This window comes from Rhamphochromis longiceps, linkage group LG18 (genome assembly GCF_057381845.1).
Source record: "Rhamphochromis longiceps isolate RC_006_pf linkage group LG18, R_longiceps_female_GT1.1, whole genome shotgun sequence".
In the NCBI taxonomy this organism is placed as follows: domain Eukaryota; kingdom Metazoa; phylum Chordata; class Actinopteri; order Cichliformes; family Cichlidae; genus Rhamphochromis; species Rhamphochromis longiceps.
The window spans coordinates 29,771,373-29,789,464 of NC_140574.1; the positions used below are offsets into that span (position 1 = coordinate 29,771,373).

General features: G+C 40.5%; 1 protein-coding gene across 2 annotated transcripts in view; it reads left to right on the forward strand.

Moving 5' to 3' along the window:
• Positions 1-18,092, forward strand: part of carmil3 (capping protein regulator and myosin 1 linker 3) — a 114,934-nt gene that overhangs the window by 90,786 nt on the left and 6,056 nt on the right. For both annotated transcript variants that reach the window (XM_085389472.1, XM_085389471.1), the window contains exons 26-35: positions 3,621-3,734; positions 4,347-4,522; positions 4,609-4,696; positions 6,852-6,977; positions 9,857-9,923; positions 11,879-12,066; positions 12,795-12,874; positions 15,314-15,433; positions 16,329-16,497; positions 17,681-18,053. In XM_085389472.1, coding sequence (XP_085245598.1) covers positions 3,621-3,734; positions 4,347-4,522; positions 4,609-4,696; positions 6,852-6,977; positions 9,857-9,923; positions 11,879-12,066; positions 12,795-12,874; positions 15,314-15,433; positions 16,329-16,497; positions 17,681-18,053 — 1,501 coding nt within the window. The remainder of the gene's footprint in view (positions 1-3,620; positions 3,735-4,346; positions 4,523-4,608; positions 4,697-6,851; positions 6,978-9,856; positions 9,924-11,878; positions 12,067-12,794; positions 12,875-15,313; positions 15,434-16,328; positions 16,498-17,680; positions 18,054-18,092) is intronic.

Below are 18,092 nucleotides of genomic sequence, written 5' to 3' on the forward strand. Positions count from 1 at the left end.
TGTATGTGCCCTGCAAACAGAGCAAGAACAAGATGAAAAACACAGCTTTGCAGCACAGTTTGTTTCGTGCTGCTCACTTCTTCAAATACACAAATATCCTTCACCGATCACCAGTTGTAGACCTGCACTCTTCAACACCTACACCAACACATACACTGGAGACACGCGGGGGGAGCAGTGCTTTCTATTTTCTTCTAAAGAAAAGGCGTGAACAGGATTGTAAGTGATAAATGGATTGTTGCATTCCAAATACAATTTAACAGGAAGGAAGAAGATGTAAATAAGCACGTTCTCCCTGCTTTTTACTCTAAAGCAGTACGCAAACATTTAATAAATGGTTCTGGACACTGTCGAGCATAATGTACATTCTTCATGCTTATTTATACACAACACTTGTCAACAGTTTTACAATTTATATGGAGCTGTATTTCATAGTGTTTGTTAGGGATGCACTTAAAATTCTACACCCAGAGCTTCTCAGAGGTTGCATGAATGCAGGCATAAGAAGAAAGAGATGGCACTCAAAGAAAGGTATATTGAGATCCTTCTCTAAAACCTTATTATGTCTTAACCTTCCTGCTATGTTGGTTTCCAGGAACACCAATTATGCTCCTGGGTTAATTTGGCCCGGGGCAAATTTACTCATCCAAAAGTGTCAGAAACACTGGCATTGATTATTTTACAATTTTCTTTTATAATTTAGATTTTTTTTTTGTTTTCTGTAGTGATGCAGATGACATGTGACATCTCTTCTGTTCTGGGTCAATCTGACCTGCAGCATAACAGGAGGGTTAAAGCAAGCAGACCCGTTTTATTTTTCTGTCAGATGTGACTGACAAGTTTATAAGTGCAGCTTTTATGTCCTAGTGACGTGAACTAAAAAGTCATTTATGCTTCAGACTAATCAAACGGCTGATAAAGATGGTTGTCGAGTCACAAATCGTGCATCTAGAAAGATGATGCATCATTCATGTTGTTGTTTTTTTTAAACCAATATTTTTAATTATTTTGTTTTGGTTATTGTTTATTTCCTGATTTTGTTACAGAGAGGCAAAGAGACACAGTGAGTTCTTTTGGGGTTTTTTTGTCTGTCCTGTCCGGCAGTGTAGGAATCAGAGTTTTTGTCTGAAGGCTAAACAACATGCCCAACATATTGATTTTCCAAAGTGGACCTTTATGGCTTTTGTTATACTGGTTTACTTCATAGTTATACTTTAGGATTTTTTTGATCTTAAGTCATTACAATCAGAACGGTGTAGACCAGGGGATAGAAAAAAGAAAGAAAGAGAAGTTGTGGAGAAAGTTAGCAGAAGGTGAGGGAGAGAAAAGAAGAAGAAGAGGGACAGAGAGAGAAGAAACCCTGAGAATCTGCTTGATCATCTGCTGAAAAAAAAACAGGAAAACGAAAACAACAGCGTGCATTTGTGAGTACCTGTTTGGACACTTGTGTGTGAGAAGACGCTTGCGTTCATAAGGTTTATCCATTTAAGTATCTAAGAATTATTATTATATTATAATAATTATTATGGTAAATGAACTGATTCTTATATAGAGCTTTTCTACTCTATCTGAGCACTCAAAGCAGTCATTATAGGATCTGCCTTACAATATAAAGCACCTTCAGGCGACTGATGTTGTGATTTGGCGCTGTATAAATAAAATTGAATTGAACAGAATTAATAGTGGGTGTGGAAGCCACAGCCCTGCGCCCAAAGACATGAAGCAGGCGTGGAGGAGACCTGGGCCCCAGACATCTAGAGGCTCCCCCCCAGAGCACGAGAGCCCCAGGAGGACCACCGCAGGGACAATGACGGCACCCATCTAGAAAAGAGGTGAGGAGGGCCTCAGATGGCGGTCACTCAGCAGCCATAGTGTAGAAACCACAGGGGGCTGCAGCGACAAGGCTCCACCAGCAGCCAGCTGTGCCAGAGCAGACCAAGCCCAAGGGCCCAAAAACCAGAGAGTCCCCCGCCCCCAGCAGTGGCCTGAGAAGCCAGGCCCCCCGGCAGCTGCCCTGAGTGAGCCAGTACACACCCGAGCACCCAGCCCCAGTCACAGAGAACCACCAACACATCGGCGGGTGGGGACACCAGCCACCAGCAGGGAATGTGATGGGGGAAAATAGACCGCCACAACTGGGTTGGCCTGAGATGCTCTGGGAGAGGTGGAGTCTGAGACCTGACCTGACACACAGACATAAGACAAACAGACACACACAGACACAAGCATCCATTCCCACCCTCATGCACACATATACAAATACTCCGCACTCGCCCAACATGGAGACACAGAAATGAACGCTGTACACACTCTCACACTCCCCATACACCCTCTATACTCCCAGGTCCAGGCACCAACACACCCAGACCCAGGAGGTGGTTCCCTTTACTCTGCGGTGGAGACAAGCAGACCGCATTGACCTGCAGCAGCAGGGAAGCCCACCAGTCCAGAGCCTGACCAGGCGGCCAGCTCCTCCTCCTGGCCCATTGACAGCAAACAGAGAATGGGGATGTGAAAAGACCCCATACCTCACTCCGCTTGCAGTGTTGATGCGTGCTGATCTAAAGTGCACTTAAATAGGGGAGGGGCATGGCACCAACAACCCTCTGAAAGATAACAGCTGGTGACAGCTCGGCCCCTCCCAAGACCCTCAATGTCTACATGCAATTTAAAATTGAGAGGTGGGCACCAGCACCACAGATGAGGCTGAATAAACAGACTGTTCTCTGGATGCTGTAGTGAGGAGTTGAAGTGAAGGGTTGCCTGATAATGCTTCACTCACAGAAAAAAGGAAAACAGTGGATGGAGACTGCGGCACAAACAAAATTATTGCCACTGTGTGCAGTGAACGTACCATCTCACTGCCTTTGAAATAGTCAGTTGCCATCTTCAAAACAACTTCATTGCGTTGAGACTGGAACAGCAATAAGATAAAGTCAGTCTGCTATCAATTTGTGATCAAAGGGTTAAGTTGGGAATTAAATCTGTTGCCATTTGTGGCAAATCTGTTACCGTCCACAGAAACTGACATTAAACGATGGTAACTCACAGAACGAGGTGCACGCTCAGTCTCTGAGCAACAAGTCGGTCACCACAACTACGTGCATTCAGTAGCAAGAAAATTCTGTTCAGTCACTGGGCAACCAGAGATTTTTTTACCCTTGTTGCAAGAGGATGCTTTTTTCATCTGACGTGACTGAACCATCTCAAAACTAAGGCAAATAAAACAGTTTGTGAAAAGCTCACGGCAAGACAGTTCACAAATATATCACCAACTGAAGTAAAGATTGCAGATTTTTCTTTGTTGTAATCATCAGTAGAAAAATTGAGGCCACTGTTTCTTCCGTTATTTGAGCTGCAGAATTGACTTTTATATCAAAATAATGTGCAAGTAAACCAAAACTCATTCTGGATTAAGCCAACTCCCAATACAAATGCTTTGTTTTGCATCATGTTCATTAACATTAAAAAGCCAATGTGACAAAGCAAATCTTTTCATTCCATGTGTTATTTTTCTTTAGTATTTGCTTTTCCTTTAACCAGTTTTTAATGTAGGTGGATGTTTTTTCATTGTATTATTGCTACTTTCACTGAACGTGTGTGTGTTGTGTGTTCATCAGCTTTATCCATCTCTGTGTGAGCTGGCCCACGTGTTGTCAGTGGATGGACCTGTTAAACAGCGCCTGGACACTCTGGCAGGAGAGCTGGCCAAGGCTGCAGACAAAGAACTGCAGGTAGGCTGGGGGTGGGTTTGAACCGTGGCCTTGGTTGTAATCGCTGAAACATTCCTTCGCTGATGCATTGGTATTTTAAACAGTAGTGGAGCGCTGTACTAGTTGCATTTAAATTGCCCATTAATGCCGTGTGAATGTGTGTGCAGTGCAGGTATGCTGACTTCAAAAGAAATTCTCAGGGAGGGAACACTCGGACATTTTTTTTGTTCCATTTTGGTCTCATTGGGATTCAGTAGCACAGCATAGGCAAATGATAAAAAGCAGCACGCACCCCGAGGAGGAATATGGCATGCTTTGTATTGAATTTCAACTTACTTGAGCATAATTTACATCCCTGTTTATGCTGCCTAATTTTGTTATTATGCTAGACGCTGCATTTGTAATTTGCATTTGTTAAGATCAATTTAAAAAAACAACAAAAGAGCCAAAAATGCAGGTTTAGATAGTTGAGGTGTGTTTTTGCCCAAATGTCTGATAAACATAACATCTTGAAGAGACAAATGGATTATATGAATTATTAATACAAGTTTTGGGCATATAAATATGTTTTTATAGCTAATCCATCAGCTGTAGGCGACATATGATACATGTCTTGGGACACTTCTACTCTAGGTGGTTGTGGACTCCATGGTGTCCCTTTGCCGTGAGTTGTGCCCCATGTCCTGCTCAGCAGCTGAGAGACTGAGTCCACCTTTGTCGTCCATCTCTGAACAAGTTTCTATCCCTCGCTCCGCCATCCGCAACGCCCTGATGGAGAGGGCGGCAGAGGACATCAACAGAGCTCTGGAGTAAGAAAGAGAGTGGTTTAAAAAGTCCTAGAGAGGCAAAGAACTTCGAGATACTGATTGAACTGTTATTACTTTCTCTATCCCAGAGAAGTGAAGCTGTCTGTGGTCTCCTATCTGACCAACTCCATAGTTGATCAGATTCTACAAGAGCTCTACACCACCCATAAAACCCTGGTACTGGTAATATCACTTTACTGCATGCTTTCTTGTAGATTCTAGAAAAAAATGTTATTTGAATGTAAAGCTGGAATCTGTTTTGTTCTAAGATATAGTTAAATTTATAATATGACTATATGAAAAAAAAACAACCAAAATGATCCGCGTTTGTCTGAACTGTGCAAATAACAGGAAAAGCTCACCTCAGTTTCTTTTTCTTTTTTTTACCACACATGCATAAAACATTACAGATTTCACTTTAGGTTTGTGTTATTTGAAGTTATATTCATAAAGAAAATTGTTTGCTGTGTTGGGAATGCAGTCTATTAAATATGTCACTGAAGGAAGGAGATGGTTATCTTGTAGAATTAGCATAAAAATTGAAAACAGGGCGAAACTGCCAACTTGGCTCTATTCAAGTAAAATAACCGTCAGGACACGTCATGTGCTGGACTATTAAGCCTTTTTGTCTCCATCAAGCCTTAAGCAATAACATCCACTTATATTATATCCCCAAATATCCATTTGTTTTTTCTCTTTAATCAAAAAATTAAAGATAAAATGAATCTAATTTGTTACCCCAACATGATTTTTTATGACTTGTGTACACTCTACACTTTATTAGCTACACCTGTTTAACTTCACCTTAATGCAAATGTCTAATCAACCAGTCAGCAGCAGTTCAGTGCGTTTATGTACTTAGATATGGTCGTGATAACCCACTAAAGTTCAAACCAAGCTTCAGAATCAGAGAGGGACTTTGAACTTGTCCCATTTGTTGGTGTTTTAGAAACTGTGGATCTACTGGGATTTTCCCCCTCATCACCATCTCTAGGGTTTATGGAGAATAGTCCAAAAAAGAGAAAATACCCAGTGAGCAGCAGCTCTCTAGGCAAAAATGCCTGTTTGATAAGAGTTCAGAGGAAAATGGCCAGAGTGCTTTGAGCTGATGTGATGGCAACCGTACCTCGAATAACCCCTTGTTATAACCAAGTTATGCATAAGAGCACTTTTGTAGTATCATCCAGTAGATTATGAGTAATTGAGCAGAGGGTCTACAATACTTGTGTCACCACTTTGCAATATGTTTATCAATGCAAAGCAATTATAAAGCTCCTGTGCACCTCCAGTGAACAACAGTGAAATGTTCTCTATCGTGTGTTCCCATAGCAGCCCATTTAAAATAAATTTATAATAACAAATAAATACATCCTGGAAAAGTACCCATTATGTGCATATATACATAATGATGTCTAACCGAATTAAGAAAGTCCTCCTACGCTGTGGACATTCATTCATTATATTCCATATGATGCTTTCAAACATTAATATTGTTATGGATGTTGTCTTTCAGTGCTGCTATAACTCTGGTATATTTATTGCACATCGCACACATGGTTGATAAAATAATAATCCTACCTCCAGCCGTACCAGTGTACAAGCACAGGATAGGAAATTTCTCAAGATCATATTGAAATATCAGCGAAGTTAAAATTGAAACTGAAAACATTTAGTTCAGACATGTTAATAAAAACTCTGAACTGTACAAGCATAGTTTGGATAAATTCTTCTTCGTTATTCCAGGTGAACAGTAGCATACTAATGCGTGCAGTTATCTGAAGAAGACACCCTGGTTCGCATGTCATTAACATATACAATGAAGATATATAGGTATAGAGCCTTGTTCTTTACAGAGAATATTGAGCTCAGAGGCCAGATAACAACTTTATTTAAGCTGGTTAAGGACATGATGAGACCCTCCGGGCTCTCCTCTCCATAAAATTAAATTGTTTAAAATGAAACCAGCGGAAAAGCAGGGAAAAAAATCGACTCTTAGTAATAACACGGCCTCCCCTGCTCTGCTTGGCATTCAGTTCACCACGTCTGCTGTTACATCTCATTCTCCTTTCTCTCTTTTGGTGCAATGCCGGTTTGTCCTCTATCTTGCCTTACTCTGCTTTGATAATCAAGATATTGTATTTAATTCATATTCTTCATGGGCTTTACGAACGGTGGTAAAGTACTTTGTTTGTGAGCTTCTCAGGTATAAGGGCAGACATGCCTCTCCTCCCAGATAGCATTTAAGGATATATTTCCAGATGTCATCACTGCGCGAGTGTGAGCGTTTGTGTCTATGCAATGATACGTGCCTTTGATGTGTGTGTTGCATCAGCTGCGGCAGGTGTCCCAGGCAAAGCGTTGGGACGATGTCGGGACGGGCAGACGCACTGTCAGACAGTCCAGAATAGTCGAGTCTCTGGAATTCCCCGATGAGGACTTTGGTGTCAACCTGGGAATAGTAAGTGTGAGAGACACACGCTGACCTCATGTGCACACTTAACAAGAATGAGCTTCTTCATTTAAAAAGAAGCATGTCTAATTTCAAGGCATGGATATAATACTTAACTGACTGCACCTAAAATAAGTGTTAAGAACAAAACCAGTTTTCAGAGACAAAAGACAGAGGAAGAAAAGTTACATTTGATTTGATGGTTTAGAAGAGCCAAAGCAAACAATGGAAAGATGTCCACCTTTGACCTGTATTTTAAAAGATTAATAAAGCATTCATTCTTCCAGATGTGCTACTGTTTTCCACAACCCCAAAAATTGGGTTCATACCACATAAAAATCAACCAAATCTGGTGAAAGGTTCTCATCCATCTCTGACTCCCTCAAATTGGGGGAGTCTGCATAAATGTAAGGTGTGATTTTTTTTTTTAATTCACCCTCATAATTTCATGACTCCCGGAAAAAAAGTGGGAGAAATATTTATTAGATCCTCTGCTGAATTTGTACATTTGCTCAATGGTAGTTTGTAGTTTCATTAAAACACAAAAAAGTTCTAAATAAATTTTTAATGTCATTGAGAAAAATAATGATTTGAACGCAAAACATGGCTTAGTACTTGGGTAGAAACCCTTGTTGTCAAACATAGCGTTAAGGTGCTTCTTGTAGTTGGTCACCAGGCTTGCACATATCTCAGAGGGATTTTATCCCACTACTCTTAACAGAAACTCTAAATCCTGTAGGTTTCTTGGCTGCTGCCTGGCAACTCGACACTTCAGCTCCCTCAACAGTTTTTCTAAAGGGATGCGATCTGAGAATGGCCAGGCCACTCCATGACCTTAATGAGCTTCTTCTTTAACCACTCTTTTGTTGGCTTGGTGGTATGCTTTGGTTCATTGTCATCCTGGAAGATGCGTCACTAACCCATCTTCGGTGTTCTGTCTGAGGAAGGGAGGTTCTTGTCCAATACTTTACAGCACATGGTCCTGTCCATTTGTTCGTCACTGCTGTGAAAAGTCCTATACCATTAGCGAATAAACAGCCCCAAACCATGTTTCCGCCACCGTGCTTGACTGTGGTGACGGTGTTCTTTAGATCATACCCTGCATTTCTCTGACTATGCGGGTTGAGTTGATTTCAAAGAGTTTGGTTTCATCTGACTGCAGCACTTTCCCCCAAGTCTTCTCTGCCAGTGAACATCTAAATGTTGGAGACATAAGATGGGCCTGTGCATGCGCCTACTTGAGCAGGGGGGCCTTGTGGGCACTGCAAGATTTCAACTCATTACAGCGTAGTGTGTTACCACTGGTGTTCCTGGTGACTGTGGTCCCAACTGCCTTCATATCATTAAAAAGCTCCTCCTGTGTAGTTTTGGGCCGATACATTCGACAAGATCTTACGTTGAGCTCCAGAATGAGGTTCATTTTATATTTCTTACATTTCCAAATATTCACACCAACAGTCGTCACCTTCTAATCAAACTTCTTGTTGATGGTCTTGTTGCTCACTGCAGACTTGTGCAGGTCTACAAGCTTGTCCTTAATGTCCATTGACAGCTCTTTGGTCTTGGTGATGGAAGGGTTGGAATGGAAGAAACTGTTCCTGTGGACAGGTGTGCTTTATACACATAACAAGTCGAGATCAGGAGTGGCTGTAATTGATTTAATCAATTGTAATCTGTGTTTTGCATGGGCACGCAGCCAGTCTATGGGAGCCAGAATTCTGGGTGGAATCTTGGGAATAAAAGTTCACTCAGTGACATGCAAATCATTACTTTTATGCAGTGTAAATTGTTTTTGTCTGGATTTTTGGTATTCTGTTTCTCTCCATGAAACTACCATAAAAATTTGAGACTTTTAATTTCTTTGTGTTCAGCAGGGGATCGAATAATTATTTCACCCACTGTATCCACATTAAATTTTCAAATGGATGCTCTCCTTGCAGTTTGTTGCTTTGTTGCCTGTTCGGTTTGTCACTGTCTAATTTGAAACTAAACTTCTCACTAAAATTGCTGTGAAACCTGTGTTCAGTACAGTGTCCTCATCACCTGGCTTTTTAAGTGAGCATCCTTTGTTCCAGAATCCCTCTGTGATCCAGGCCCTTCTGCGTGCTCAGATTGCAGGGATATTGAAGAACTTCTACTGAATCTAAAGTTGTTTGAGATATATATATATATATATATATATATATATATATATATATATATATAGCACTAAAGGTGGTTCAAACATTAAAAAGTGCTATTTTAAAAATATATTATAACATTTTGGGCACAGAATGAGAAATTTAAAAAATCCCAACTAAGAAGAAGGAAGCCTTTCATATGGGATAACATGATTTGACCAGATACACACGGCACATGGAGATATTAGCCTTAAAAATGTAAGTTTTCTCTAGTAAATATTGGAAAGCAGGTAAAACATCAGTGTCCCAATGCTTGATTCACTTCTGTTTACTGGTGCAGTTTTGCTGTTGAAACTCTGATCCGTTCCACCATACTGACGCTCAGAGCTGGTTACAAACAAATCGTGTTGAACAAGAATTACATTTTTTCAACTTCAGATCTTTTCTCCCCTTCAACACGAGTATTTTTATTGTGACTCTTCTCAAAATCAAGACAAATCCCACACTTCCTGTACCCTCCAACATGCTGTTGTTCTGAGCTTCACACTTAGATTTTGTAAACAGTTTCTGCATCTTTTCATTGCCTTTGCTTTACTCCAGTTGGATTTTCTGTGAAATACTGTACGTGTATGTCATTGATCTACTTTATTTCATTCATTTATTTTAGCGAGGATGGGATACTTTGTCCATTTAACTTTTTTGTGCGTTGTAATTGTGTTATAAATGTAGTGAAGGCATTTGTGTATGTACAATGATCTCTTACAAAAGGACACCATGGCCATTAAGAAGCGGAGCTCCAGAACTAGAAGAATTCGACCCGTCTCCACCAGACTGAGTGAGTGTTCAGTCTGTAGTCGCAAATTATTGCTGTCACGTGCTAAAGTATCGTGAAATACAATACTGTGCAAAAGTCTGAAGTCACCACTCATTCCTTTATATTTTGTTTCAGAATTTGTTGTAAAAGCTTTTGTGTACTAGTTCTCCTTCTGCTTTCAGAAGGCCTTTCAGAGTTTTTCTTTGGACATGTTTTATTCACTCATTTTCAGTCCAGTCCTTGTATCTAAGCATTTTCAGAGAATTGATTTAATTTCATTTATTTATTTATTGTGAAGCCACTTATCACTGACCTATCAATCATGCAAGCAAAAGAAGACACCTCATTCGAGGGATGAACCAGTGTTGTGTCTACACATGACAGACGACTTAGCAAAGAACCCAGTTTTAATTGCGTCTATGGCACTGTGTTACAGTCCCCCAAAGAACTGCCTAATTGTTTCCCCTTTTTTTGTTAGATCTACAAAAAAATATTGATTGACATGCAAAAAATAATATGTTTGCACCAACAAGTTGATTCTCAAAGAGCTATTAGACCACAAGTTGTCAAATCTCAGCGTGGTGTACTGTGTGTCCTGAGGAACCTTGACAAGGAAAAGACAAAAACACAAAAGTGATAGGCCTAAAAAACAATTTACAGCAGATGAAAGGTATCTAATAATCATGTCTTTAAGAAATAGAGACGTTGGGAGACCTGATACAGGACTTGACATGCATCCATCCTCCAATGCAGTAAAAGAATACCTGGATAGAAAAACACACAATGGAACATTATTAGTCATGGATTGGCCTCCAGAGCTCAGACCTAAGCATTATTAACTCATTCACTGCCATTGACGTCTATAGACGTCAATTACGTTTTTCAATGGGAGGGGCCAGAATACAACCTCGGGCAGCTTGTCAGTGAATTTTATTTTTTCATATATTTGTAAATAAATTGTTTTGATAAAACATAACCTTTCTCAGTGTTATTTCTGTTTTATAGAAGTGAAAAACTATTTTATATGTTAGAGGTGTCACAGGCACTTTTCTGCTTGAAATATATTTTTCACAAAAAGCTCGTTTTCTCCCTTTTTTTGGTCAAAACAGGCATTTTTGGTGGAACCCACCTCTCTTCTACAGCTGATTACTAAAGAATGGAAAATGGTAGAAACAAGCTTTTTTTTTTTGGATGAAAGAAGAGAGTCTGTTCTTCATTTTGGTAGGTTCAGCGTTTATATGATCATAACACACAGTTTTCTGTGGCTCTTCAAAAATGAGTAAAAATGCTCAAAAACCCTGGCAGTGGGGAGTTACCTGGTTTGAAAATGGCTGGCAGTGAATGAGTTAAAGCAGTGTGGGATCATCTTGATAGAGAACAGAACGAAAGACTTTGACTGTCCTTGAAGAAGCCTGGAGAACTGTTCCTGAAGACCATGTAAAGAGGTTTAGAGACAGAGTTCAGGCTGTGTTGAAGAATAAAGGTGGACAAACTTCCATTTCACAGTAAAATATGGAGTCATGAAGTATGGCTTGAGACTTTTGCACATTACTGTTTTATATAGATAGCCAATACCAGGGCAAGAGTCACTTGATCTTTCATTTTTTTAGTCAATTAAGTAGTTTTTCGTCTACAGTAATGAATGTCCAACATGGCAGAATGACATAAGAGATAATGTTGTTTCATTTGGGCTGTAATCAGTATAGTAATATTTCTGTAGATAGAATGAAGCATTATTATAAAATAACATTGTTTTCTGACACCAACCCAACCATGGGTGAGCCTTTTCCCCACTAGTGGGATTTGTCTTCTAACAGGAAGCATTTTTTCTCACTTCAAAAGCAATAAAAATGTGAAATTCACAAGCTGATTGCAAATTTAGTCTAATCATACATTTAATTCCAATCAAAGAGGATTTTATCAGTGGTATTGCATAAATGAAGTTCTGTCACAATCCATTTCCCTTCCTGTCATAGGTTTAGGCGAGGAGCCCAGTTCCTCTCCGACACCTTCAGCTCCACCTCACTCTGCCCCTCTTACCCACTCGGCATCATGGGAGTGTCTGTCCACTCTCCCCACCAATGGATCCCCCTTACGCCACGTGACCCACGCCAGGCCACGCCCGCCACGGCGACACAGAGCAGGACACCTACCTCCTGAATCCGTGAGTTTGTGACTTTGCAGTGACATTTGACCATGTTATGAGCTTCAGTGGGCAGGGATCAGTGTCCCCTCCAGACTAGCAGCTGCTTCCACAGGATGTATACTGACCAGTTTCACTTTTAAGTGAGTTTTTATTGCGCCTGTAGCACCACTGTATGTGTTTAACTGGCCTATTTTGATCTGATACTACAGCATGAACTTCAGTCCATGTGTTTCCACAAAAGTGCACAGAGGGAGGCAAACGAGAGAAAGTAAACCAAACATGGCTTTTCTGAGGTGTTTTTTTCTTTTTTAAATCTCTTGGCTGCTGCATGTGAACTTTTGTTATTCATCTTGTTTTCATTGCCAGCGGCACCTTCCAAAAATAAGCTCTCTTTAAAATAGGAAGCTGTCGCACGTGTCTCTGTGATTCAAATGGTAATCATGCGCAGCCATCTCCCCTGGGCCACAGGGCAGCCGCTAACTTAGCAGCTTGTTTGTTTCGAGACTTTGTAAAGCTTTTCCCCCCTAAATCAGTACAAACTGAGTTAGGGCAGCATGATGAAGAGCTGTTTTACAAACAGATTTCTGTTGGCAGCAGATTCAGGTTTATCAGCCAGCCATTAGAAATGATAATAACTTTTGTCAGCCTTTCATCCCCTTTGTCGGCATGGCAAGACTGATCATTGTCATACTGTGTGTGTGTGTGTGTGTGTGTGTGTGTGTGTGTGTGTGTGTGTGTGTGTGCAGCATTGCTCTGAGAATGGAGGAGTCAACATGCTGGAGGACGGACTGCCTGATTTCTACAGCAAACGAGTTTTACCTGACAGGTAGACGCCAGAATCGTCTCTGTGCAGTCATTAAGTATGTGATAAATTCTTTACTACACTGAGCCCCGAGGACGACACACAAGACGAGACATTGAGGGAACTGTGTCTTACATCTGGTGTATCAGTAAAACCTGTTTTCTATTGTTTGTCATTTAAACAGTAAAATGAAAAACAAACACACAAAAAACAACATGCAAATAAAGTACAATGTACCATTTTCCATTGTAGTTTCTTTTCCCTGCATTTCTTAACCACACGTTTAATTTTACCTTGTACTTTTTGTTGAAACGCATGCTTTTGGACACATTTGCATCACCTTAGGTCTTGGTGCAGTCCTCGAGTCATCCTTTGTTTGAAACAAACTGTTGTATCTTCCTTCCTCCTCCCTTTAAGTCAGCTTTCTGGTGACTTTTTTTACCTCACTGACAAAAGATTTAACAGACGGTGTGAGAGCCGGTCAAGTCACTGATATCATACAGCACTAAAAGTAAAAAAAAAATTCTGAAAGTGAGCATTTAGACATATGTTCACTCATATTTCAGCATTTACAACTTTGTTTAATATCGGCATCTACGATTGTAGCATTGTACACAGTATGACGGAGAAGAAGGAAGGGCAATTTCTGAATGTTAAGAAGAGAACAGTAGCTGTGTCTAAAGAATGCAAATGGTGCATTTTAATTTGCTGTTTAAATCTTTGCAAGAACTCTGCAGTTGTGAACCCGTGATACGTTTTAAGGAGTAAAAACACAAAGCTGGAGACTTGCTGCTGGACATAGTGGAGCATTTAGCAGCTAAGAAACCACATATTTTGTTGATAGAGACCGAGTGCAGTGCTTAAAGGAGAGTAATTACCAGAGTTACCAACTGTCACTGCAGAACAATCCTAATGATATTCAGTATGTGCTCAATGTGTCAGTGAGTAACTGTTTGCTAAGTCTTTCACCATGTCAGTAGATGAGGTGATTAAAATTCCAATGTTACTCCCCACAAAAGTGGGAATAAAATCAGTTATGCACATTTAAGTCAATTACAGTATGCTATTCACTGGAAAAATTCCCATGTTCCCATTTTTTCTGGGCAGTGTTGGTATATTGGTGGTGCCATGTGGATAAGTGACTGAAGCTGCATCCTCAAAGACTCAAACCCAGAAGGAAATGTTGGCAAAGAAGATGGAACTAAGTGAAAATAATAAATAATGAATGAATTTAAGGATAGCTGATTGACTCTGCAGTCCCTCTAACCTCTGCACAGAATGAACATATTTAATTTTATTTTTTTAATTTTACAGGATTTCAGCTGTTTTTTTGGGGTACTTAGGAATTTGTAACTAAAAACTACATGTTCCTACACTACTAACTACCTTGAAATAAATAGTCTATATAGCCACTTGCATACCAGTGGACTATTTAGCAGCTGAACTATTTTCTTTAAATCTGAGTAATCTCTGGACACCAAAAACAAAGTTTAAAGTGGTGTAAGTATTGAATTTAAATTGATCAGGCAAGCACAACACAGCTGCAGATGGATGCCAGAATTGTCCCAAATTTGAAGATAAATAGATGCTGAGTTGCTGACATGTTAGCCCTATCAATAAATAAGGCCAATTTATTATTTTATTATATTTCACAGCCTTGTTTACAAGTCACAATCAATTTTCCATAATCTAGTTAATGTTGTATAAGAAATTAAAACCATTTTTTTTAACTTTATGAATATACTGTATGTGTAAAATAAAGTGTGAATTATTACATAACTTTATTCGTGCTACTATCCCAAATAACCAAAGTATTCTAGTATTAGGCCAGTGCTGAAAAGCTACACAAGCTATTTTTAAACATATTTAACACAAAACTGCTTTTTTTAATTAGTAATTATATGTGTTTTAAATTATTTCCAAAGTTTGGGTTAAGGTTTTGGTGTAGTGTAAGATTTTTTATATTTATGCAAAGTGAAGCTCATTTTAAGCATTATTCCTTTAGATGTCATAGCATAGTAACATTAACTGTTTGGTAAAATCGGCATGATTTTGCATCTCAAAGCTGGACAGCACTATGTAAATGATGGTTAACCCTGCAAGTGTTTTAAAGTTACATGCCAGTGTAAGCTTCATGCTCAGCAGCAGTGTGCTTAGGCAGCAGAAACACTGCTTCTGTCCAGAGTATTAAACCATGTGTTCAGGACTCGGCATACTAATTATGTTTCCTGTTCTTGTCAAACGGTTCATTCAAATAATGTAGTCGGATGTTAATTCTGGGTTTAGCCTGCCACTTATGACTTTCACAGAATACTGATAAATACTGGCTGCTGGCTGATTGCATTAACAAAACAAAACAGTCCAAATGATGCAATCTAGCTTTAATCTCACTGTGTGTGCCTACCCTCTTACCCAATGCTTTAGTTTACTCATTCTGTTTTTTTCTCTACTTTTCACTTTCAGTCAGTTGTCGTCCCTGCATCAGGCCCAGTCTCTGAGGAGGAAGAAAAGACGAAGTGTGTTGTCCATTTTCTCAGGATTCCGCAAGAACCGCAACTCCACCATCTCTAATCAGGACTCGGAGTGAGTATGCAGCACAGGAGCCGAGTGGAAGAAGTGGAGGAAAGTAACATTTAAGAGCACACGCCCAGAGAATGAGATGGTGGTTAAATTAATCCAGCGCTGGGCATTAACGCCACTTCAAAACTTCATGAATATTTGAATAGGAGAAAATATTTCCCCATCCCCAGCTGTTTTCCTTTGCTTTGAATTTATGGCGCTGGATGCATTTGAGCTGCTGTTACATAATGGCGCTGGAGTTAGAAAGTGTTGGTGGAAAAAGTTTGCAAACTTTTTTAAAAAAAAGAAAAATCATTTGCACAGATTAACAGCTGAGTGGGGAGAATAGCACTTAATAGGCGCACTTTGTTCACTTAAACTACACAGCTGCACGAAACGGACGAAAGGGTTTCTCAGCGAGAGCCGCAGTTTGTTTTTCAGCTCAGAGGTGTGCTTTAAAAAAAACGGTGATGCCTTTGCCTCTGCTGGTTAACAGCCTTGCTGCGGTGCAGGAATTTCACACATATGCTGTAGGCCGAGTCTACAGGAGTCTGAAAGAGAAGCATAAAAGCAAAGTTGACTCATCTGAGGGGAAGTCATAGATGGAAATAGTTTCTTAAATACAGTATGCTGCGTTTTGTAAGCTTTCACCTGCAGATTGTTGCTAAGCAATCAAAGAGATTGTTTGTTGCTGCGTTCACTTGGCTTGCTCTCTACGTTCATTTCTTTTGTTTTTTAACAGCAGCACATTGTGTTGGAAGTAAGCTGTTGCGCTTCAGAAAAACTGCAGTGTTTCAAACTGATGGTGTTACTGTAAATTCATAAGCATAATAATATTGTATCCAAAATGTAGTGTATGGTTTATGATTGAAGTCAATTAGAGGGACCAGTGCTGAAAAGTCTGCCTTTTTCTGTCCAGCAACGCCTCAGAGAATGTCTACTCCATGATTCAGCATCCTAAAGATGCCGTGAGGCCGGAGAGCGTTGTCCCAGGAGCAAATGGGAGCATGCCTTCACCTCACCCAACTCAGGGCATGCCGGTGCATGGGATGAGAACTGCCAGCCCCCCCTGCCTCATCCAAAGACAGGTACCGTGCTGTGAAAAGTTGGCTGTTTGAGCTTTTGTAGATTCACTTATGCCTCTAACTAACAGGGGCAACAATGACACATCCCCCAAGTCAAGGAATGTTTTTACAGGTGGAGGACACTGACATTTTTCCCTCCTCATCTTTTCTGGCTGTTTTTCACTAGTCTTGCATTTAGCTAGGCTAGGGTCAGTGTCACAACTGGTAACATGAGGTGATACCTGGACCCTACAGATGTTGCACAGGTAGTCCAACTCTTCCAAGATGGCACATCAGTCCAGCTATTTCCACAAAGTTTGCTGTGTCTCCTCCATCTCAGGAGGCAGGCAGTTGCTCTAGCAGAGCTGAACAAGGCTGTAGAAGGTCCCTAACCCATCAGCAGGACAGGTATCTGCTGCTTTGTGCAAGGAAGAAAAGGATGAGCACTGTCAGAGCTACAAGTAGGACACTGGTGTGAATGTCTCTAACCAAACAATCAGATACAGACTTTATTAGGGTGGCCTGAGGACCCTACGCTGGTGCAGTGGGTCCTGGGTTCCTCCTGGTGCACAACAATGTTGCAGCTACATCTATATCCTTTTCTCACCATTGCAATCTGATGTGTTTTCAAAGTGTTCATTTAATTTTTTTGAAATTGCATTCCTCAGGGCTTTGCCAAACACAGTGACTTGATAAAAGTGTTTAATAGTTAAAGAATATTTTAAAGTTTAAATTAAATGCTAATGCATTTCTATTTCCATTTTTTTTTCAAGTCTGCTTCCAGTTTAATTCATGAGTGAGCAGCTGCTACTTCTTTCTATAGTTCTACATGACATGTAACAGTGCATGGCCGTGTGCTGTCCGAGCCACCTGCTGTTCCCAGCCTTTTTATGTGTCTTATTGTAGTAGCTTGCCTAAGGTGTGGAGGGCTATTTAAACCCTGTGCTGAGGGACGGCTTGGATTACTCCAATTCTCTCTTAAGTAGAGCCCGTGGATCCTTAGTGATCATTAAGGGGATTTGAGGACATCCACTGCAAAAAAATGAACGATAATTTAATTTTGTTATAATTGAATTCAACAGAATACATTTTAATTAAGGCCTTCGCTTTCTCTATTGTTAGCACCAGATTATGAGTTATGCTATTCATTAAATCATCAGCGATTTGACTCGTTCTAACTGTGTCCATGACTTCTGTCCTCATCCAGTCCACAGACCTGGTCAGCATGGTGTACAGCTGCATCGGGGCAGAAATCGAAGACTCCGATGGCAGCAGCAACTGTGACATCAAAGGGATAGACCAGGATGCTGACAGATCAGTCACCATCTCAGATGCCCCGACAGATACTCGAACTAACGGCCACGTGGTGTCCTCCAAACAACAGACGGACAGACAGATGGAGACAGCCAGGCAGGAGAGGATTGTGCCCCTGACAGACTCGCGGACTGAGATAGAAGATGATGTGCAGAGCAGCGGAGGTGGAATCGTGGCCCCCGGTGGGCCAAGGCCAGAGCCGCCTCCACAGAGTGCTAAGCCCAGTTTGGCTGTCATGAGGCAGAGACACCTGCAGGAGAGTTTAGGTATTGCAATTTAAACAACAACTGAAGTTCTGTTAAAGT